At 41.1% G+C, this 24,380-nt stretch overlaps 1 protein-coding gene across 1 annotated transcript in view; it reads left to right on the forward strand.

Moving 5' to 3' along the window:
* The window catches only part of brsk2a (BR serine/threonine kinase 2a), a 141,102-nt gene that overhangs the window by 115,245 nt on the left and 1,477 nt on the right, over nucleotides 1-24,380 (forward strand). The window contains exons 7-19 of the mRNA XM_028407675.1: nucleotides 31-64; nucleotides 177-245; nucleotides 2,291-2,437; nucleotides 6,954-6,985; nucleotides 8,632-8,796; nucleotides 9,942-10,039; nucleotides 10,989-11,139; nucleotides 16,788-16,848; nucleotides 18,680-18,887; nucleotides 18,992-19,040; nucleotides 19,898-20,021; nucleotides 21,087-21,267; nucleotides 22,176-22,265. Coding sequence (XP_028263476.1) covers nucleotides 31-64; nucleotides 177-245; nucleotides 2,291-2,437; nucleotides 6,954-6,985; nucleotides 8,632-8,796; nucleotides 9,942-10,039; nucleotides 10,989-11,139; nucleotides 16,788-16,848; nucleotides 18,680-18,887; nucleotides 18,992-19,040; nucleotides 19,898-20,021; nucleotides 21,087-21,267; nucleotides 22,176-22,265 — 1,409 coding nt within the window. The remainder of the gene's footprint in view (nucleotides 1-30; nucleotides 65-176; nucleotides 246-2,290; nucleotides 2,438-6,953; nucleotides 6,986-8,631; nucleotides 8,797-9,941; nucleotides 10,040-10,988; nucleotides 11,140-16,787; nucleotides 16,849-18,679; nucleotides 18,888-18,991; nucleotides 19,041-19,897; nucleotides 20,022-21,086; nucleotides 21,268-22,175; nucleotides 22,266-24,380) is intronic.

Genomic DNA, 24,380 nt, shown 5'->3' on the forward strand with positions numbered 1-24,380 from the left:
TAACTCTTTGCATTTGTGTTTTCCCAACAGATCTCCACACTATGCTTGTCCAGAGGTTATCAGGGTGAGTGCATTTTCATCCTGCTGTGCTTGCTTATTTCTAATAATCATCCATCTTATTTTAACCAGTCTTAACAATCTGTCTAAACATGGCTGACAAACTCTTTTGCCTTTAGGGGGAGAAATATGACGGGAGAAAAGCAGACGTCTGGAGCTGTGGGGTCATTCTTTTTGCTCTGTTGGTGGTGAGTGTCAGATTGTTTTTTTGACTGATGGTTAATAGATTGACACAGTTATTTTCTGGAGGATATGGCATGATACACTTGTACCTGTGAAGTGTTGATTTTCCCTTTATATCTGACCTTTAAAATAGCTGTAATGGATCGAAAAATTAACGTAAGCAAAAGGTGGTTATTACTTCGCTAAAATATGACTGAAGGTTCAACCAATGTGTCAAACTCTAGCATTTAGGCAGACCTATGGGTAAAAAAATGCCTTTGAACCAGAAAAAACTGCAGTAGTGTTAAGGTTTTTAAGGTGATTGAAATGATTGGTATGTGAATAGAGAACAGCGGGAAGTGACTCCCAAACCATTTTTGCAATATCAAAGAAAACTGGAATTGGTTAAATGCACAAAAAGGGTATGGGGTTGGCATATTTTATTTTGCATAAAAACATGTAAGGAAAATGAATTTGTAAGGTTTTCTGTCTTAAGGTGGCTAAATCAAACTAGAAATGTTTTCAGGAACATTAAACATCATCATTCCTAACAGAATGCAACAGAACAGTGCACAGACAAAAGTGCACTATACAGTTGTCATCCATTTATCATCTTACTTCTGACCATTGTATTTTAAGTTGTAAAATTCATTCATTATTTTATCATTATTATTATTATCATGCAAATACTGCTCTAATCCAAATGAGAAAAATCTATTTCACACACTTCAACTAGTTTTGATCCCTGAAATGAACACCTCCAGGTCCAGTGCTCCAGTGATTGCACACTTCGTCTGTCTTACTACCTCATCCAAATGATCATTTATGTACATCATCGTGGGAGTCACTGGTAGTTGATCTATTCTGTCATTTATGTATGAGTACATGTTGGGAAAAATGTTTCAGAGACGGCCTCGAGCTGATGTGCTTGTGCAACACAAGATCAGAAAGTGGAAGCATCTTTTTATTCATTATCGTGTATCCACACAACACTCTATCCATAATCAGGTCTATTCTCCAGCTACATTATGTCTGTGGTTCCCCAGCCTGAAAGCTTTGTTTCATCTGTGCTGTAGTTCCTACACACTCCTACACCATGAATAATTCATAAAGCCAAACTGAAAGAAGAGAGCCCAAAATAAATACCAATGCTGACAGGGCAGCTTTTGGCCACAGGCCCTGTGTATTTGTCTTTGTTTTTGCCTTTCTCTCCCTCCACTCCATTTGTCTCATATCTGTGTGTGCACTTGTTTTAAGGACAGTCTTCTTTACTGTTTTGTTACATAAACCTGATGTTGTTTACCATTATCTCCATCATGACCACAGTTTTCTCGCTCCAAACAAAAGTTTTTTTACGCTGCCGCTGTTTTGACTACAGATGAATACTGTCTTTCCCCTGTTTCGTCCTGCTGTCTGCCTGTGAGATAACCATTTGTCTGATTGTGGGAGACATGCATACTCCCCAGCAGTTAGGCTGAGCTCAGATCATCTGTTACACAAGTCTACCCTCCTTTTTTTTTTTTTTTTTTACTACCTCTTCATTTCTCTCTCTTTCCTCACCATTTTCCCCTTTCTCTCCCCCTCCATCTTCTCTTCTGGTGGAGGTTGCCATTCATCAAACAGCCACATCTGTGAGGTGTCAGCACTCTCTGATAAATGACTCTGATGAGAGAATGCTAAATGAACGAGGTAAATGAGAAATCTGGGTAATTATTAGAAAAGCCCTGTTTTCAGCTCACTGCTGTTTATTATTTATTTTTCATTGCCTTTGAGGGCAGAATGCTCTAATTGGAAAGTTGAGCAAGCTGAGAAAGCAAAGCCGATCTTTAAGTCGTGCAGGATTTAGACTCACAATATGGTTTTGTTTCCTCTGGCGTGCCTTGTTAGTCATTCTTAATCTTTTTTTCTGCTTTTGAATGGGTGAAGTCATTTTTTTCTGTTATAATTCTGCTGCTGTATCAAGTGCAAGCTGTCTCCTCTTTGCTTCATTTTTGTTCCTACATGTGCCATCCACCATCTTATCATTCTGTTTTTTTCCCATTTTTTCTGATACGGTTCTGTATTTCTGCAGGGTGCCCTGCCGTTTGATGATGACAACCTAAGGAATCTTCTGGAGAAGGTGAAGTTGGGAGTGTTTCACATGCCACACTTTATTCCTCCAGACTGTCAGAACCTTCTCCGTGGCATGATTGAAGTGGATGCTTCCAAAAGACTAACGGTGAGTGTAGTTTGCAGACAGTGTGATAGCACCAAATGTTTTTGTCTTGTCTTGGCCTGTCTTTCATGGTTTAAGCTTAACCCAATATTACTTTTTTGTACAGTATGTGCAAGCACATATTTATCTGCTAGGGTAACAGTGGTGTTAATGTCATCATCAGAGACAGTATTTTTGTTACACTGCGTACATCTACATCCAGTACCATTTGTTTTTGTCACTCACTGTGACAAATCACTCACTGAATGGCAGCCTAACAATAGCCCTAAACATTTAGGGTGTAGACCTCACACAATTAAAAGTGGAGCGTTGTTTAAAGCAACATTAAGACAACCAGGTGCAGGAAGTTGTGGACCCTAGTCCACTCTACATGTCAGGAATGCCTCTAGGTCACTTCCAAGCAGACTTAGTCTGGTTTTAGAAGGCATGTTGCAACCAACCCCATGGATGTGGAAGTAATCACATTATTGCTGTCATCTCTATGTTGATGTTCTCTATATAGCCTACTAACTAAAATAGCAACCAGGGGCATATGGGGTTAGTAGATATGCTGTACTTGGTTGTGCATGGTTATGTAGACACAATAAAATTTTAGAATTGAATTGTATTGTACAACTGTACAAAATGTGTATGTACCTCAGGAAACTAGATTCCCATCTGCCATACAACATGGAAGCATCTGTTCAAGCTCATATTTATACTGTAGCCCTCTGGTCCTATAGAGCTCTGATACAATATCAGTGAGTCAGTGGGACTGCATGAAGAGCCACAAATAATGATATGCACAGAAAAAATGTGAAAAGTTCTCCTAGCTGCTTTGAACAAGCAAAAAGAGGTCACATCAATTATTAATGAGTTTTTTCTGTTTATTGCATCCTCTCTTTATTTTTAAGGTCTTTCTTAGCAGTATGTGTGGATATTTCTTCTACAACCAGCAGTGCTCACTGAAAAGCAGCAAATAATATACGGTAATAGTAATAATGTAATTGGAAAAAAATCCTGGTTTAAAATAATTCACATGTCTCAGACCCGACATGTCAGTTAAGCATGAGATTATTATTTTAAAAAATCACAGCAGGAGAAACTTTTAACACTCCGAGGTAGAAATCAAGATGGCATAGATACTAAAATGTCCAGTGCTAGCTCAGCATAGCCAAATCATTCATAGTCATTTTTTGTTCCTTTCATTGTGTTTTCATGTGTTTGCCTCATCCCCAATTCTGTTTGAGTGCATTGTGTGAATTCAGAAGAGCACTGCTGTTTTTGTACCCTCTCTATGCACTGTTTAGTGAATTCATCACAATGCCAGTCCTTTCACCACAGCAGCTGATCACCTTGGTAAGATGGCTGGAGGAGAACAAGCGAGAACAGAAAGATGTGAGGGACAGAGAGGTGTACAAAGGGAAATGTAAATAATGAAAGTGGCAAGAGGTCTCAAAGAGTACATACTTCACAGAGTGACGGTGCTGTCCTTTGTGCTTGTCCAGCATTTTACATTCAGACAATGCACACAGATGTTGATTCTGCACACACAAAGTAAAACACTACATTTTCACACATGTATTGCGTGCAGTTCTCCAGGCATTGTAGGTATCTCTGTGAATCAGTGCTACAAACAAAACCGTTTTCATACAAATGCCTGTGAGCTAATGTGGTGACAGCACCCTTATTGAATGTTGCTGCTCCATTTCCACATGCCTTAGCCTATCTTTCACATTGTCAGAATGACTATGAGCAAAGTAACAAAACTGTGAGAGACACATATAAAAAGTAGGAAATCTACAAAGAGAGGAGCGTTGCTCATTTGCAGGAGAGCTGACATTAAGGAAACACACTTCAGATAAGCAGCCATGTTGAACATGAACTGAAAAGATCACATCTTTTTATTATGCTGTATGCGCAATATATGCTTTATTTTTCCTTTCCCCTGTTTGACAAGGACAGGTCACCCTGAGATCCCCTAGATATGTCCACCAGCCTCCAGCAATGTCCTCGACAAAGGGTTACACACACACTGAACTGCTGAGAGAGAATATGCTACCTGTCGGCTCTCCTCTCTTGCGTGAGGACTCCAAACAGAGCTCTGGGGATGTGTTGTAACCTCGCAGAATGTCAAATTGCCTTCTTAGACTGGGCATCCTTGTAGTTTAGGGGCGGGAATGACATCAAAAGAGAGCATGCGTATTATTTTTCATAATAATGTTGCCAATAGTCTATTGAATCAAATCAATAGGGTAATCAGACCATAACTGCTTGCTGTGTTTCAGTATGTTTAGTGTCACCTTCTCTTAATTAGACATTGCTGGTAAATGCACACATGCACACAATGCACACATGTGTACACAGAGCCAAGACCCCCTCAGTCTGAATGGGAGGGCACGTACGCAGACTTAAGGGGCTTAGCCCAATAACAGTCCTTCCCTTAATTTCCTGCCTGTGTAGTCAGGGCCCTGGAGTCAACTAGCCACCTCAACACAATCATCTCTATCTTCACTATTCAAATGAACACAGACACCCTAGAAAGAGCTGTCTACTTGTGATACCTGCTTAATGAAGAGGATTGGCTACCTTATTATATTAAACAGCAGTTCATCACAGACACATAATACCCTCATGGGGATGGTGTAGATGAAGTACCAAGGTTTCTAGAGGGGGACAAAAGATGTGTGTGTGGTTTATTTAATCTCATCATAAGCGTTTGCTCATCCAGAAGTAGACACTATGCTGTATTAATGTTTGACAAATGCACTGAAACAACTTGGTTCATTCTTTTGTCGCCAGTATGACCTTTTTATGGGCCTGTGTTAACCAGTCTTGGCATGCGTTGTCCCTTAATTTCTTGCTTCTCTTCCAGAAATAGGGCCTATAAAGATTAGCAATAACTATAGCAATGCTCAGTAAATGTGTTTGAAGTTTGAAAAAGTTCCACGCAGTAAAACTGTGTAGTAGTTGTACAAATTTAATGTTGGGATTTTTAATACTTTTTTTTGTCTTTTTTTGAGATTTATATGCATTTGAGCGGGCAAATGTAACATTTCAGGAACACCTTGAAAGGATTTCTTCAAAATATGGCACAAACAACAGTAAAAGGTCATGGTTACTGTGGTTTCTTATCTGGTCCATCCTTTCTAAGAATGTTGTTTCGTTTGGCACAAATATCATTCAATCAGTTTTAGTGATAAAATATCAAAGTTCAAAGTCTATAAATCCACCACCTACAATATTTGTTACGAAATTAAACCAATGTCAAAAACACTGACATTTTTGTTTGAATGTGATTAATTTTCTTTTAATATTTGGATACTGTTTGGACAGAATAAGTCCCCATGTATGCACACATTCCTGCCGTTGACTGCCATAAAACTGACAAACATGGTTATCCACACGCAGACCTGCTGCACTGAGATGAATACATATCTGGATGTACCCTGAAACCCACCTTTTGCAGCCAGTAATCTACATCCCCTCTGTCTGAAAGCTGCTGGAATTGGTAGTGACACATTCACAGACTGATTGATGGGATTCTGCATTTCAAACCACATCACTTTCAAGCATGTGTGTGATACCATTCTCTTGCCTCTAGGCCTTCAATAAAAGTCGGAGGGAGTAGGTCACCCACTGGCCTGTATCTGACAACCAGGGTGTCTCTGTCAATACTGTGACCTCTGTGGATGCAGACAGGAGTCACCTATAGTCAGTAACCACAGTCTGCCTGTCTGTAATTGCACTAATAGCACATGAATGTATTTAACAGTGCCGAAGCACAGAGGTAGATCCTCTGGGACAGTGGAAACATCAAGACATTGGTGGAGACACATACATAGGAGCTTTGCTTGTGAATAAGTGACAATAATTAGAGCTGCTGTGTGTATCTCATGTGGTTCCTCAACAACAGCAGGAGCAAATTAAAAAGTCCCAGCAGTGACATTGATCCTATTTGCTTGTGTTGGCACTGTAGTGATTCTAGCAGACATCTTCCTTTGTTGCCCTTTTGCTCTGTCTCTTTCTGCTTTTGCTTTTTTGGCAAAAGACCATGTTGACAGTGTTGGTGACGAAGTGGCCACATTAATAATGGGATGACAAGAGCGATATCGAGGATGTGAGTGTGTGTGATGGGGAGCGAATGAAAATACGAGATTCCCTTTAGACCACAGGGCTTGGCAGGGTCAGCAGCATGTGTGAGGGAGATAATAAAATGTGTTTATAGTTTAGTTGTATCAGCCCCTTTCTCTTTTACTCTTACTGCACCACTTTCTGTCTTGAATCTGTTCTATGGTTTCTCCCCCTTTGGCAGTCTTAATATTTGAAGGCCTCATTATTTACTTCCTCTCTTGAAGCTGCTTGTATTGTCTTGTTGTGTTCCTTGAAGCTAGTAAGCTCAGGGCTCACCGAAGCCTTACTGCACCAACATTTTGAAACGCAGAAACCAATTTCTTGTTATTTTTTTGCACCAAAAAGATGATAAAAATGATTCAAATACATTAACTGTTTGTGTGTTTTTTCTTCATGTCTTTTACAGTTAGAACAGATCCAGAAGCACACGTGGTACATGTGAGTACTCTGTCCTCTGTCTGTTTATGTTTACACCCCCACTCCACTGCTTTCTTGGACTATTCTGCAGGGTTTGTAGAGCTGGGGGGCAGCTAGCACATGAGAAATGACTTTGAGCTGTAGCTCTGTACACGAGAGTACATTTAAGCGGGCATGACTCCACTCTCTGGGATGTAGGGGTAAATTGGTAGTGCATGAAAGAGGATGTGCAGCATATGGTCAAGTGAACAGGGAGCAGGGCAGAGGAAACGAGCAGGCATGTAGCAGAGACTGAACCCACCTAACCTCCATGTACCTATTGTTAAACATTTATATCAGAATATAAGTGGTGGCACAGTGGGGTTACAAATGCAGATACTGCTTAAAATAATGCAATGAATATAAATACATTAATAGACAATGTACACTACAGAGAACATTTTGGTGTGATAATTGCAGAGGTGTACATATTTTAAGAAATGGCTACAAAATGGATTTTATTTGCTTTTTATTTTATTGTTAGCTTTTTAAAATATGAAAATAAAAAGTCATCCCTTTTTATTAATCCTTTTATCTCTCTTTGATAGTAATCATCATTTCATATTAGACTTAGAAAGATTTTTTGCTGTGCCATGAATCACAGGAATAGAATGTGAGTCCTGGAAGAGACTGAGTTATGGTTCCTGTCCTGTACCAAAAGATCATGCAAACAGACAGGAAGACTGATAAAAGAAACAAGAAGAGACAGGAGCTAGAAAAGAAGAATAATGTACTATGAGGTCTGTCAGTGAGGAAGTTGCCTGGCTGTCTGTGTGTGGCAGTCTGGCTTGCTGACTTATGTTTGTCTTAGAAATTTGGCCACTTCATAGTGGTAGCTCATCTGTGGTGTAAATCTACACAATGGACAGCCGTCTTTACCAATAAAACACATTAAAAATGCTAGTATAGAGTCAAATGAGGATGCCCATATGGTAATTTAATTTAGTAGTTATTTAGTGAGCATCTTAACAGTCGTTTAGGAGCATCTAAAATAAAGTTGTCGTGTTGAAAGGACAACAGCCCAGCAGAACAGAACAGGCTGTGAAAAAAATAAAATGGGTACGAGACCAGCTCACATCTGTCTGTGCAATGGAGTCTGTGTACACATAAGTGGAACATGGGTCTGTTGTATGAAACAGCCATGTAATTTATTTCATCTACAATCGAAATTGTGTCAGTGCAGTTTAGACGCAGGCAGGCAAAAGAAAGAGAATAGTGACATAACTAGGAGAGTGTCTGGGGGAAAAAAGGAAGAATAATAAAGAAACTAAGTTTGGAAAACAAGCCTGGAGGAAATAGGCACGGTGCAAAACTTAAAAGCATGACTAAGTTGTCTGCCTGCATCTTGGTGAGCATGATGACCCCAATTCAGTCTCTGAGACTAACATACACAATGATTTAACCAGGGATAAATATGTTTTGTAGTATAAAAAAAGTTTATAATAAACCACATGAGCAAGAGGTAAACAAATTCTGACACACAGCATGTCCTTCTATTGTCAAATTTGTACATCTACAAGTACAGGTCTACAATTCTTCTAAAGCCCTCATGAAAACTTGAAATGTTTATTTTCAAACATAGTGAAAACTGTGTCTTTATCTGTGTTGAAATTTCTTTGCATTTCCAGAGGGGGTAAAAATGAACCAGAGCCAGAGCAGCCTGTACCCAGGAAGGTGACCATCCGCAGCCTGCCCTCTGCAGATGACATTGACCCAGATGTCCTGGACAGCATGCACTCTCTGGGCTGCTTCAGAGACAAAAACAAACTACTGAAGGACCTGCTCTCAGATGAGTGAGTGAACAGATGTATAACACGGAGGGATGGGAGGTGGAATAAAAGAGAAAAACAGAGAATAAAAGTATGGCTCAGGGAAGGAGTGAGGAGATAAAAGCTATGTGGCTAAACGGTTGTTGAAATAAAAGGAGGGGACTGCACTGAAAGGATTGCGGTGTTGTGTCAGTGTGCGCACTCAGCTTCAGTTTTCTCCGGCTCTTATGAAATCCTGTGAGGCTGTCACTTTAGATGTGAGGAGCCATAGATCACTTAACTGTTATCACACAGCGCTTACATCGTTTGCCACTGGATACATTCCCCTCAAACTGCACTGCAAACATGCTCCTGGGTCACATTTGTGATGTTCTGCTGCTAATATTTGTGTCTCAGTTACACATGTTTGTGTTTTGTTCCTGTAAATATGCATTTAAGCTGGTGATACTCACCCTGCGGTCTTTCATGCATGTGTTATTAATATGAGAATACAGATGTTGCAGTTTTAAGCTTCTTCTTTCTCCTTCTGTTTTGCATTTAGCCAGCCTCAACCATTTAATCCTAAACAAGTATTACTCTATCACTACGCCCTCTGCCCATCTCCTCAATTTGCTTCCTTTCTCCTGGGAGAATTCTTGTAATAGTGCTGGACTGGTGGAAAATCTGTGGTCTCTATCTCCCTTCCCCCTGGTTCATTTTAGCTGAAGTTGCAGGTCCTTGTCTCTTTGCCTCCTACTGCTTTCCAATCTGTCTTTATTACAGAGGGCCGGTCCCTGGGCGTTTTGCATAGAGACTGTTGGCCTACAGGCTAAAGATATTAAGTTCCCAGATTTACCAAGAAAGAAAAGGTCAAGCTTATAATGTTTAGTTACTTTCATAAACTTTGCTGACTCTGCGTAATAAGAGGTGGGGCTTACCATAAGAAATGATTGCATAACATTATATGATGGTTTAATGATCTGTAAAAACTAAACTTGTTTTTATGATGAAAGACATTAGCATTTTTACAATAAATGCAAAAAAGACATTAATCATAGTGGGGTGCTTAACATGATATAGGATATGTATGATTTTGTTTCATTTGGTAAACACTCTTTTAATCTGAGTATGTGCATAACTGTGTGGTAATTATTGAAGTAATTATATTTTCATCGCCACCTTCTCTGCAGTGAAAACCAGGAGAAGATGATCTACTTCCTGTTACTGGACCGTAAAGAGAGGTACCCCAGCCAGGAGGACCAGAACCTCCCACCTCGCAATGAGATTGGTAAGAAAATGGAATTCCTAAAGAACAAGTAGAAAAAATGATCTAAAGATGCTCCTCAAAAGTCTGCTCTGATTGGTCAGATCCAGGGCTCTGGACAGGCACTGCTCACCATTTTGCATCTTGTTTGAAAGCTTTGTTTTCAAAGGTAAAGAAAGGTCAATCTCTAATACAATTTTAAAAAACAGGATGAGCCTTAAACATTCAGCAAATAACAATTACCAGCCTCATACTGTTGTGATGTACAGTGTGCAATAACTATTAGAATGATGTAACCATGAATGCTCTCAGTGGCTGAACCCACCTGCAGTGTTTTCCTGTTTCAAAAGAAAGTGGATCAGCTCCAGTAGCTCTGGATTGGATCTCTAATTGAAAAAAAAAACTTTCTGTCTGTTGACAATAAATAAGATTCTCAATGAAATATAGTAGCACAAACACAATGTGTCAATAGGCCAGAATTTTTTTTTCTTTTTGAAAACTGTCACTTCCAGCAGCTTTGGTTCAGATATTAACTCATCTGAAAAACCATATTCTACAATTCATACGCCACAACCAAAGCAAAGCACATATTTCCACCCACAGAAATCTGACACAGCGAGACTCGACTTCAGCTTCTGCCAGGGTTATTTTCTTACAAGAGTGCAGCAGTGTTAGGAGTATTATGTGTAAATGTGTATGTGCGTCTGCATTGAGATACCGACATTTTGATGAATAGACTCCCTCTTCAGTGAATGTGACACAGTCAATACAGTAGCCATTAGTTCAAGGTCTGGGAGGAAACCATTACTTATTCACTATTAGTTCAAATGTCAATGTGATCCGAGCTAAAACATCATTCAAACACATATGCACACAATGAACACAACTGCTCAATGTGAAGAAATACACTTAAAATCATGCAGGCCTGTCAGGTGTTTTATTCAAAATGGATTTCTTTTCCTGCCTCACATAGATCCCCCGAGGAAGCGGGTGGACTCTCCCATGCTGAATCGTCATGGCAAGAGGAGACCAGAAAGGAAGTCCATGGAGGTTCTGAGTGTGACAGATGGAGGTTCACCTGTGCCAGCCAGGAGGGCTATCGACATGACACAGCATGGACAGAGGTAGGCAGAGAGAGGAAGAGAAAAAAGTTAGACAATCAATACAGTTTTGAATGAACAAATAGAAACAGACCTTGCTTTGTGTGTGTTCATGTGTGCGCATGTGTGAAAAGGTTCTCCGCAGCCCAGTGGTATTTCAGCAGATCTGACAGTGAGTTTAGATCCACTGTCAGCAGGCTATGTTGTGGACAAACATAAACAGAGACTGACTCTGCTCGCTTTGTCTCCTGTCTCACTGTAGTAAATCAGTGTACAGTAAAAGCTTGGATATTCCTGACGCCAGTACAAAATGCAGCAAAGAAGAAAGGTATTCACTTGCCACTCACTCCTCATGCTTTCACCTCCCCCTCGCTGCGTGTCTGACCCCCTCCATGCAAGGAGGTGTTTTTGGCAGGAAAAAAGATGCAGCGGTGCTTTCTCCTGAAACAGTGCTTTGTTTTCAGATGGTTTATCTCAAATTGAATGCTTAAGCACAGTACAACCTAAAGTGTTGCTTTTCTTTTTATAAACTTAATTCAAAAACTGAGGTCCACTGCACATTTGAAATTCACACCCCACTGCACACTTTTCCAGCTCGATTATCTTCTCTTTTTAATATTCTGAATGCATTGATAATCACTTCTCCCACTGTCCCACTTTCTCCATTTCTCTGTTTTAAAAATGCAAAGTCAAACCACACCCCCACAAGGCACAGCAGACTGATTTTAAATTTCCTCATCTTATTTCAACAACCACTATATCATTACTGCACATGTTTTTGCTCAGGCAGTGACATTTGTGACAGTAGGGAAGATTGAATCTGAGAGGGTGATAACCTGATCTCCCTAATAATAGTCAGATTGGCTGGAAGACCGCTGAAAAAAAAATCTTCCGGAGTTACAGGGCAAAAACGCAGAGGTATGGAGTGCATATATATTATACATGCAAAAAAAATGTTGAATATTCACTTCTCACTGCAATGCTTCGTCAACAACAGAACATCAAGAATTTATTTGCCACTTCATTTTAGTGAGGAAAGTCACTTCAGAAGTTTTAAATCCCTTTTTTAGAAAACTCCCACCTCTAAACACTTCTCTCTAATTCTCTCTGTCCTCTGGTGCCTCTGAATTCCAGTTTTAAGATTCATCTTCTTGTGTTTCATCGCCTCTATACTGCTTCTTCATCCCTTCAGGCGATCCAAGTCTTATCTCTTCTTTATTTAAAGGTTGCGTTAGTTTAGAAGCTGCCTTCTCCTGCCCTTCGCTCTGACTCATCTGTTTCAGTCCTGCCTGGAATCCCAAAATAGGCCAGTAACTTTATTGAACATTAATAACACTGGTTCTTGTATGATACACAGCTGAAACACAGGGCACTGAACATTTATTTTAAAGAGCACCTTAACCGTTGCTAATAAGAAGGTACATTTTCGTAAAATGGCAGCTTATGACAATGCTTTGCATCTAAATGTACATTTAGCTGCTGTCATTAAAAAACCTCCCTGCATCTTTCTTCTATGCTACTTTGGATCAGTGTGTTTGCGCTTACTCCTCCATCCAAATTTCATCCAGGGGCCTTTATATCACCGCTCTCTTTTCACGTAGTCCCTTGTGTGCGGCTGACCTTCAATGCCAAACACCCCCTATTGTTACTATGGAATTGCTATGCTAATGTGTAGATGCTGCTAGTTTTTCTCTGTCTGGCTTCCTCTTGGCTGTGGTGGATTGGAGGTGGGGAATCAGAGTCCTATATACCACAGCCACTCTGACTCCATATCAAATCTCTCTCTCGCAATACGTCTCTTCCCCCCATTGCAATTTATAACCCTCTGTTTTAACAGTGGAGGGAAAAGATGTGATTAACAAAGTCTATGTGAATAAGAATTTTGGTGTTTTTTTTTTCAAAATTTTTGGCCTTTTATCACATCCTTGTGTGCGCTTTGTTTGATCATGTTCGTGCTTGTGTGTGTAGATGATCGTGTTGAGGAAGCACATATGTACGTAGTAGACGTAGTAGAAGATTTGAGTGACTTTCTCTGAACCTAACCTTATCTTTCTCTAACAGCAAACTTTTGTCGACAGCACAGAAGATTCATGGAACTTCAGATCAGAGGGCGTCAGAGAGAGGACTGACTTTGAAACATATGTTTTGACAGGATACATTTCCAGCTGCGTAAATAGTGAAGGAGAGGAGAAGCTGTTTTATCTAAAATTACATAACCAAGACATCTGAATCTCTACCCTTATCCAGCATTTTGCCTCATGCTTCGGGCTTCACTTGCCTATACATGATTGGTGATTTGACTGCACCTGTGAAGTATAATACAATAGATTTGCGATTAATGCTGCAGTAGCCGTGTTGCAAAGTTACATGCATGGAGACATTCTCATGTGAATGCCCATTTCATTCTTTATATACCCAGACATATATTTAAAAGACATTTAAAACTAAACTAGAAGCACAAGAAATCCCACTGATTTAATTTTAAAACTTAACAACATGCCAGGAGAAATGAAGGGAGGTTAATGATATGTAAATGAAACATGGAAAAGTGCTGCAGTGTGGAGAAGAGAATATCAATTGATTTTTTTTTTTCAGATCTGCTCCAGTTGCTTCATGCAGTTTGAATGTGGAGTAGTCAGAGCAGTATTAATAAGTCTGGCTCTCCGGCTAATTATTGACACTAATTTATTTAAGAGGCTGAAATAAGCGCAAATAAAACACCTTTAACATTGATCTCTACAGCAGAAACTGCAGGGGACTTTCCACATTTAGATATTTGAGGAGCTGAGCAGTGAATATTAATGCATTGAGTCCTCAGGGAGATGTCAGGACTCAAAGAAGGAAATCATTTTAAACAGGATGTTGATTTATATGAATGTGTACCCTGTCTGTAGTCAGTATAGGGAGGAGGGAGAAAGGGAAAATTGACCTTCCTTCGCTTACTTTAAATCACAGAAGCTGAAAACTGTAGTGCTGTGTAGTGTCGTGTTTTGGCTCTGGCAGTGTTGTTCATTTGCTGTTTGACTTCTGGCACCATCCATTTCATTTTGCTTCAGTTTTGTTTTATTTCAGTCCATGCCCTCATCCCAGAATCTGTTGTACTTGTTCCATCCCCCACTGCCCAACATTAGCTCCCCACCGGTGCTTTGGATGGGTCTCTGACACAGCCGGTGGTCACACACTGAGGATATGAGGCCTGTTCCAAAACAGGCTTAAGGGGAGCTGAGGACGAATGGATAATAGAAAAACTGTAATGGGTGCCATTTTCTTCCTGTGGTACCTAGCAAGGTAGCCAGGTTTGCTTTTATGTCTCTAGGGTTTGAGATATCCATTTATGAGATGAGTAGAGTTTCCTGTGTTGCTCACCAAGTACTCACAAGTAAAAAAACTCTAACAGGTACAATGCCTGCATCTAAAATAGACTGTTAAGTACTTGTTGTAAGTCCTCATATATGATATATTTTTATGCCAGTGACAGCCATTGCCAGATGCATTATGAAGGAAAAACACTCAAGTGACAACTTTTTTGTATCAAAGTCTCAGCTTGTAGCATCATATAGTTCTGCAAAAATCATGTAGTTTTTATCATTCAATATAGCTTATGGAGGTATAGTGACTTTCTACTGATTTAAACTACATCATATTTATTGTAAAAAAAAAAAGTATAAAAAGTATACTTTTGCATTTTCTGTATGATTTTTAAATTAGATTTAGTAATACATGATTAAAAACCTAGCTCACTCTAAAATGTAGTGGAATAGAAGTATGGAATGGAAATATTTAGGTAAAATTTAGAAAGTACTGTAGTAGATTAGCGACATTTCCAGAGAGACAGTGCTACAGTGTATCAGTTGATCTGGGGATGCTACACATTACAGAGTGCGCAGCACATAACCAGTTTGCTAAAATTACTGCAGTCAGAAAGTTCTGAGTGACCTGGACTTTGCCTTATAGCCAACAAGCTTGCATGCACATATAACCACCGACTGGATAGGTAGCCCTAGTATCTCCTCTTGTACTGATTTAATATTCGACTTCCCGGTTGCTATGACAGATGATTAATGAGTCCCTATACAGTAAATAAAGCACTAAGCAACAATAATTCATTGTCTCACTGAAGCAAGGGTGAGCCTCTGACAGACCATTACTGTGTAGTATAACCATCTGTAACATTAGCTTTATAGACCTACTTCTCCAACACTAACAGATGGAGAGCGCCTTTTACAATATGATCATAATGGCCAGAGTTTTGGCTATATTTAGACAAAGATCAACTCAGGGACAGGCACCGTAGTGGGCAAGTGTGGTCATGTCTCTCCAGGCTGTAGGACTTAAATCTAAATGATAGCTACTGTCTGGTCAACTGCTCCTTGAAACACTAAATCCTAGCCAATGTGGTCTCAGCATCGCCTACGCATTTGAGTGAATGTGTGCAATAAACACACTCAGAGAAAGGGCAGAGAGACTTACAAAAATAACTTGACAGTGGGTGTTTTTAAATTTTCTCACTCTCATGGTGGCTATTAGTGTTGCTTCTTCTGTTCTGTTTGTGTATGATTCTCAGGAGTATGATGCTATTCTACAGCCACTTCTTTCTTTAGGTTGTTGTAAATTACAAGCTCGAAGGGTTTGGATGAGTGAACCCAAATAAGTGCCTATGTCTGAGACACTATGGCCTTACATAGGCCTCGTCTTCTGATATTCAGATACTAGCAACAGACATTTTTAGTCTTGTATGGAAAGAGGTATGATGGCATCACCACCACTCCTCATTCATCCATACATCTTTTTCATCCCTCTGTTATTCCTGAATTCCTACATCCTTACATTTGTCTCTATGAGGTCTTCTTGTTCAGCCAGGCAAGTTAAAAGAACAGTCATCATAATTGTTTGTCTTTCCAAAGAGAGACAAAGGTTCTGTAGGCTCCTGCCACATGTTCACAAATACATCAACGCTGACACGGAGAGAGGAAAAAGAAGGAGTGGAGGAGGGGTATTATTAGATTGAATGACAAAAAGAAACAGTGTTGTGACAGGGAGCAGCTGGTGTTTCCAAGTGTTGACAGGCATATGTTTGTGTGTGTGTGTGCGCTTGTGTACATGTATGGTTGTGCGCTTGATGGAGACAGATTGTGCTGTGATTGTTCATTTCTGAGTAGGACTCTGCTCATAGGGGTTATTGACGACATCTGTGAGGGAAAAGACAAACATGACAAATGGCACTCAACCAAATGTCCCTCTTCATCCTTCCTCTCAAAATATTTTTCAGGCCTAAAGACTTAAAAAGTCAACACATGTGGCGAGCAATGGACAACTCATCTGAATGAGTGATAGCGTGTGGAAAGTTGCATATGGATTTCCAAATCTATATATTTGAAAATGAAGTGTGAGTTTAAGTGGTGTGAGACCAATTGCTGAAAGTCACTGCTGGTAAAGTGGATGTTCACGTCAGTTCTGTCAATGTGTTATAGTGCACTCAACTTTTTGGTGTGAATGTGCTTTATGTCTGCCCTGGGCTTGATTGCAACCTGTGTGCTAAGTATGGAGAAAAAGTGTTGTGGTTCTTTACAAACAATGTGCAACAAGCTCTCACCTCTAACCTGTGCTTACTGAAACATGTAACAGGTCACATGAATTACTTCTGCCCTTGTGTGTGCATGTTTGTGCCACAGGTCACGGTCTATTAGTGGAGCCTCCTCTGGCCTCTCCACCAGCCCACTCAGCAGCCCACGGGTAAGTCACAAGCACCGGCTCACTTCCAAACATATAACACAGACACCTCTTGACCCATTTTTGCAGTATCTAGTTGTTCACCTTCAGGGATAACAACCATCCGACTACTGCTGATCCCACCTTATTGCTGTCATCTTATTGCAAAAAAAAAAAAAAAAAAAAGTTCCATCACATGGCTTCCTGACCTTTAACAAAACACAACATACACACAATATCAATGTGTCTCTCTACCCTTCCACTTCATTGTAGTATATTTATTAGCTTCCTAAGTTCTAATCTACCTGTGAGTTTTAAAACAGTAGGGATCCACTAAGATTCCTTCTTCATATCCTGTATTAGATCAGGCTTTACATCTGTGTCTTCATATAGTGGATGTTTCTGTTAACTCATGTTAGCACGGCAAACTTTCTCCACCCCCTCTATCCTCTCTGCCTATTATCCCCTCTCACTGTTTTCTGTGGCCTGAGCTCTGTGGAAATCCAGCTCAGGGAATGCTTCAGAAAATCCCCTTTTCCTTGCTCAGTGCTGGGGAGCTTGTTGTAAACTTTTCCAGCTGACTAACCTGAGAAGGCTTGAGATTAGCTAGGATCCCTAAGACGAGCTCCTCACACCACACAGGTTCTTTCAGGCTGATCTGAAAGGGAAATTGATTTCTCAGACCTAACCAAAGCCTGGATTGTGCTCACAGCAAGAAGCTCTGTGTGGGGTTATTTTCTCAGACTTTCCAAAAAAAAGGAAGGGGGCAGGGGTGGTTGTCAAGGCAAATAGTCACTTATGTGATGGCAGTTTCAACTATTGCAAATCTAACAGATCAATAAGTCTATCCAGAAATTTCAAAGCACAGTTACTACCTTCCTCCTGTTATTAGAGGGAGCAAATTGTCTTCACAGCTGGCCCTATGTCTCTTACATCTGTCTGTGCTTGCCTTTGTCTGCTAGTAGAGCCTGGAATGTTTTCTGCATGTAAACTTCATTTTTTGTGTTTTGTTTGGACTAATTTTGAAATTGTGTACATTGCTTGCTGTTGTTGTGTTTCCATCTTGCTTTTCTTTTGACTGAATGTCATGTTTCTTTTCTTTTTTGCAACTCCTCCATGTTTCCTGTGTGTACACTTCTCACCTGCCTCTAAATGTGTTTGCTGCTTCTACCTCTGGCTTTGTGGTTGTTTATACTCCCATTTCCTGGCTTTTTCTATGGCATTGTTTTTCTTCCCTCCTCCACTTGCTCATGGCTTTATTCTACTGTGTGTCCTCACACCATTAATCCAGCCTGTCAGAAAGTTCTGTGTACCACCTCAGTCCCCAGACTTGTCCCAGTCCCCTAACACCAGTCCATGTCCATCCCCTGAGCCTCTTCCTAATCGCACAGGCCCACGTATCTCCACCCCCAACTCACTTGCTCCAAACAGCGAGCCCCTGCCCGCAACACTCAACAAGACACAGACACTCCCTGCCAAGCCCAAAGTTGCCCCAAAGCCTCTTCAAGCCACACGATCGAACCCACTCCCTGAAACCTCCCCTGATCCAGCATCTGCTGCCAAATCAGAACCCTCCAGTCCCTGTCAGCCTCCACCACAGCCTCCCTCTGCCTCTGTGCCTCCTACTCCTACTTCCCCCACTCAATTCTCACCCTTTTCCTCATCTATCACAAGCAGTCCAATTCCAAACAGCCCCCAGGTACGACGCTCCAATTACGCTGCCAACCCCCAGCTCTCTGTGCCCTTTAGCCCAGGTGTGCCCCTGTCACCCATCCGGCTTCACCATTTCCATCCCGTGGCACCACTCCCTTCTACATTTGCTGACCACCCACCCAAATCTATCCCCCTTATACAGGTTACCCCCCACCCCTCCCCTCGAGGCAGCCCCCTCCCCACCCCAAAGGGCACCCCAGTGCACACTCCCAAGGACAGCCCGGCTGGGACCCCTACCCCAACGCCGCCCCCAAGCCCTTCCATCGGAGGCATGCCATGGAAGACGCGCCTCAACTCCATCAAGAACAGCTTCCTTGGCTCACCACGCTTCCACCGCAGGAAACTCCAAGGTACTGACTTTACAGCATATAAAATAAGATTTACATAGTAATCTCAGAATAATCTCACAATCCTGTAATCTAATTGTTGACTTTCTCTGAACTGATGTCCATAGTTCCCACACAAGAGGAAATGTCCAGCCTCACACCAGAGTCTTCCCCAGAGTAAGTATGCTGTTTATGTATGTATGTATATGTCCTTTAGCAGGCACCCCTACTACCATAACTATGCACAGCCTGTCAGCCACTCAGTCACTGGCTCAAACAGGCTCACTCTTGATACCATGACATTTTGGTGCCAGGTTTTCTGTAATGACCTCAGGTATGGTCTGAAGAAGCAGCAGTGTAAGCAGGAGATAGTAAGTGTGGGTTATGAGGGAGGGAAGGCAGCCTGTGTGATGTTACTGAACTCCCCTGGGCCTGATAACTCAAGGTTGGCCTAGATATGCCTGTTTGGTTGGCTAGCCGCTCTCTGGCGTGGTCTTTTCCACCTGGCCTGGAAGAATGTCCAGGCTAGATGGAGTAAAGACCTTCTCTAAGTTGGACCAGCATCACTGGCACCAAGAGTCACACACCAGATGTAAGCAGCTTATTACTGCAGAACAGTGCATCCAATAAATATTGCTGCAGACAGTAAAACAACAGCTTATATTAATAGAATAGATATATATGCCAAAAACAGGAGTCCATATGGCTTATTAGTGGGTGGAGATACACCTGGGCTGAGGCCAGTAGTGAATTTATCTACCTCTGCTCCTTCTGGGCTAGATATCTGTTCAAAGAGCTTCAATTATCTCTTGCCTTCTCTCACTCGTTCTCTCCTAAACATGCTCACATGCATTCATTTACACATACTTAGTTGTACAGAGCACGCAAAACTTTCCTCCATTGCTGAGTTTGGTGTCATTGAGTTACTCTCTCAGACCCGTGAAAAGAGAGGGATCTACAGGAACTTTAAAAACAAGGAAGCAAACAGGTGAAACAACTTTGCTAAACTGTTCATTTCTGTACTTCTCTTACAGACTTGCCAAAAAATCCTGGTTTGGTAACTTCATCAACCTGGAAAAAGAGGAGCAGATCTTTATCGTCATCAAAGACAAGCCTCTCAGCTCCATCAAGGCAGACATCGTTCAAGCCTTTCTTTCGGTATACACTCTGATTTGTAGCCTACTTTTTGGTCTTTTCTTTTCTGCTGAATCCCTGACCTGACTCCCATCTGCTCCTTGCCCTTTCTGCTGCAACATTGTGCATGCAGCGTCACCTGTGTATTGGTGATGTTACGAGACAGTCTCTCTGAATGTTTACAAACATGCTTCTGATTTATTTAGCAATTCAGTAACCTGCTTATATTCAGTGCTTCTATTTTCTCTTTTACTGCAGTTCCTCTTGAGGTCAATAGAAGAGCATTGATCATTAGCATATAGATGCGTTGCCTTCAATACTGTGTGTGTGCTTGTATATTAAGATGTTCAGTGAGCGAAGAGAAGTATTGTAGATTGCACCTATGTGTGTTGTGTTTTATAATAGTGTGAATGTGCAGATACTCCCAGTCAAAATCAGGGTTTCTCAATGAGTGTGGTATCAACAAACATTCAGCAGTGGTAGTTGATATTCATTGTACATAATTGAACAGAACCTATCCTCACCTCAGTTAGATTTAACAAAGTCTAAGTAAATGCAAACTTTGCCAGCACAGGTCAGTGTCAAATCTGTTTCCCCATCCCTGGAGGTAGCTATTTTCTCCTCTAGGTTATGCTTGCTGGTATTCCAGACAGGAGATTGGCACCTGAATCAGTGGAATTATACCTCTCAGCACACTCATATTAATGGAATGTCAAACCCTCTCCAGCACTATAGCAAAACGTGACAATTTCAGAGCTCACCTGTTCACTGGGCATACAAATTCATTTTAGGTGGGAGAGCGCAATGTTGTTGGATGATTCAAGATTACATTAGCTTAAGTCTCTCTGGCATGCATGGTTACTCCCTGAGGCAGTAATCTCCTTAGAGTTTCAACTGCAGCTCATAGTATGTGGAAGGTATTTTAATGAGGGTTTATTCACCTTGTCATTTGCATGGTGTGGGAAATTTTTTTAACATCGCTGCTACCTATATATAATCCCATTATGTGTGCCTTTGTACTGCCTATTTTTATTCCTGTCTCTACCTATTTGTCCACTTTTCCCTTCCTGACTCTTCGTTTGCTTTCAGATTCCCAGCCTGAGTCACAGTGTGATCTCCCAGACCAGTTTCCGAGCGGAGTACAAGTCAACAGCTGGCCCCACCGTCTTCCAGAAGCCGGTCAAGTTTCAGGTGGATATCACCTACACAGAGAGCACAGCTGCCACAAAGGAGAATGGCATCTACTCGGTCACCTTCACCCTGCTCTCAGGTTAGGAATCTTCTGCTTTTTTTCCATTTCTGCTTTGTATTTTTAAATAAAATTTTCTTATTTTTCTGAAGATGAAGCCCATGCACAAGGGGCCAAATTCAAACCCACCATCTTCCTTCTATAAGCAGGGAGATCACTGAGGACAGATTTGCACACAGTCTTACGTAATTTTGAACAGCTGGTTTTCCATCTCATTAGGCTTAATATAGGTCTTGGGAAATCCAAGCTCACAAGTCACCCTTTGAAAAGTATGGAAAGCTGCCACTTACACATCAAGCAGGATGTTGTCACTCTTCAAACTAATACAATTAAACTTTGTTTATACCCAGCAAACAAATTAGTGTTGTTTTCAGAGGTGGGTGTTTTTATAGTTTCCAGAAAAATAAGAATGTCTGCTTGAGAAGTTTTTGAAAGTTCTTGCAATCCTCATGAATGCTTGATAAGATTTTCCCCAAACCTCCCTGAGCGTAACAAAATGAGCTCTGCCTATGCAAGATTACATACTATGCAATCATGTGTGAATGCTTAGCTGTGCAGAAATGCAGGCATGCTCTCTTTTCACTCACTTTCTCTCAGACACACACATGCATGCATATACGCACTCAAGTGTGGGCACACTTGATCCTACCAGGGTGCCATACAGGCGGGTTCCTCATGTCATGCATCATATATTGTACACAACAGGTAGACAGCAGGAGTTAGGGTTCTATCTACATATTTCTTCTTCCTCTGCTAGCATACATCAGGACACACAGCAGCACAGACACAGACATCTGTGCTGCTGCTGTGTGTCTGAGCAATTTTGACTTGACACAGAAAGTAGGAAAAGCGCAAGTGCATTGTTGATGCTCTATGATCTATTAAACATTAAAAGCCAGTACTTATTCTATTTGTTTGTGTGTGTTCAGGACCTAGTCGCCGTTTTAAGCGGGTAGTAGAGACGATTCAGAGCCAGCTGTTAAGCACACACGACCAGCCCGGGGTCCAACAGTTGTCTGGTGAGTGAATACTCCTTTCTTTTTAAAAAAAAATCTAAAACTTTTTACCCTTACCTCTACCGCCTCATCCGCCCATCCCACCTTCCCAATACACTACAACTCTCACAGCTGAAGCTAAGCTACAAGTCCTGCCCCTCTCTCTCCTGTGCTTGAAATCCCTAAACCACACTCTGCTTCTCAAAACGGCTTCCTTCTGCATGCCCGCACCTCGCTGCCATGAAAGAGCTGTGAGTTGCTCTCAAGCACCGACTGCGGGTCAAAATGTTGTCTTGTTGCCCTGGCAGTGAAGATTAGAGGTAGGGTAAGCTGATTCACATTCTGTTACTCCTGCTTCCAAGACTGATTGCCGGAGCCTGTCACCATGGCAACAACACTGCACCTTAACGCACTCCCACAATGCACTGCGCCACACAGTGACAACACACCTGACGTGTTTTGTCTCTCTTTTGGTGTGTACTATAAAAAGTACGCATCCTCTTCTGCTCTGTTTCGGCATCACTAAATGATAGAAAAACCTCTGACCGTCAACCATTCAGCTCTGAACTGAATGACATTATTAGAACCTCCTTTCTTCTTCTTGTGTTCTGGTTAGTTGCAAGGTTCACACTCAGCACTTGAACAGGTATAAGTCTTTTCTTACTTTTACGTTCTTGTATAATGTTCACAGGGTACAGTCCGGATCACAGTCTGGATGATAAAGAGAGACACTGGGATCCGCTGCTCCACTTCTGCTCTTAGCATGCTCTCTCTTGTAAATCACTGCTCTGTCTGCATCTCCTCGCGATCCTCTTTATAAAAGCTCCATCTGCTGGTCAGACAGGGAAACACTATGAGCCAGTTTCAGGGTTTCTTCCATAAATATCAATTTCACCACATAATGAAATTGTGCTATTAGTGGTTGAATGTTTGTGTCTTTGTCCTCTTAAACCCATTTACACTTTCATGTCAGAAGCACAGTATCGTTGAGATACTCCACTGCACCACTGTATTTTTACCAGTGTGAGTGGTGTCTTTGCTCTGTGTTTTATGCATATTTGGCACTCAGAAATGAACAGCAGTCATGACAGCTGTTACTATATTTACCAGTCTGTTATCGTTGCTCTGCCTCAGTAAGTTTACCAATTATTTTTGATCTTGTATATTGTTGCGCTCATTAACAGACAGAGGTGTGGGAAGGGTAAAATTATAATAAATTGCATTAGATTATGGTTTAATGACTGCTGTGGATTGCCTGTGAGGCTGAGATGACATTGTTAGAACACCCTTTATGAGTACACATAGTATGTATAAGAAATACTCACACAATCCTGAGTATACCTCAGGAGCCGTTTTAGATGTATTGTTCATTGCCTAAATTATATAAGATTGTATTCCTAAAAACATGCTACTTCCATTGCATTTTTAAAAAATAGGTTTCTAATTATTCTAATCAAAGAAGTCATTACAGTTCTGTGGTAATCGGTTTCTTATAATGGGCCAGTGTGTGTGCAGCAGCAGCTGACAGCATCTGCTCCCTCCTTTGGGCCTGTTGCCCAAAATCATACCTGTAGTGTTACCTGACCACAACGAACCCCCCTGACTGTAATTTAAGGATAGAAATGGCCTTACATACCAATGTGTTGGGGTCATTATGTCCTCTTATCACCAGCAATGGCTCCATACCTGGGAGCTCAGCTTAGAAAGACAATAGAGGGGTGAATCAATTATCCACAGTGTGTGGAAGAATGTACTATTTACCAACAGAGATTATTTAGTTAAATTCATATTGAAAGTGTGTAGATTTGTGCAGTTGTTTGGAGATTAAAAGACAAATGTAAAATTGTAGTAATTGTAGCAACTGTAGCACAACAACCAATTCTCTCTTTCATTTCTCTCTATCTCTACAGACTTGTGCAGGCTTCACCCTGCCAGTGTGTAGAGATTGTCATTTTGTAGCAAAGATTTTTTTGTTTTATAACAGACTTTGATAAAGTGCTGATATGCAGACACTCCACGCCAGCCTGTCTTTACTCATGTTGTCATTGTTCATTTGTGATAAACAGCAGACCCGCAGGACTACTTTGTGCAAATGGCTGTTCTTCTAAGTATTCAGACACAGTCTTGTGTGTGACTGAG

Source organism: Parambassis ranga, chromosome 6, assembly GCF_900634625.1.
Source record: "Parambassis ranga chromosome 6, fParRan2.1, whole genome shotgun sequence".
In the NCBI taxonomy this organism is placed as follows: domain Eukaryota; kingdom Metazoa; phylum Chordata; class Actinopteri; family Ambassidae; genus Parambassis; species Parambassis ranga.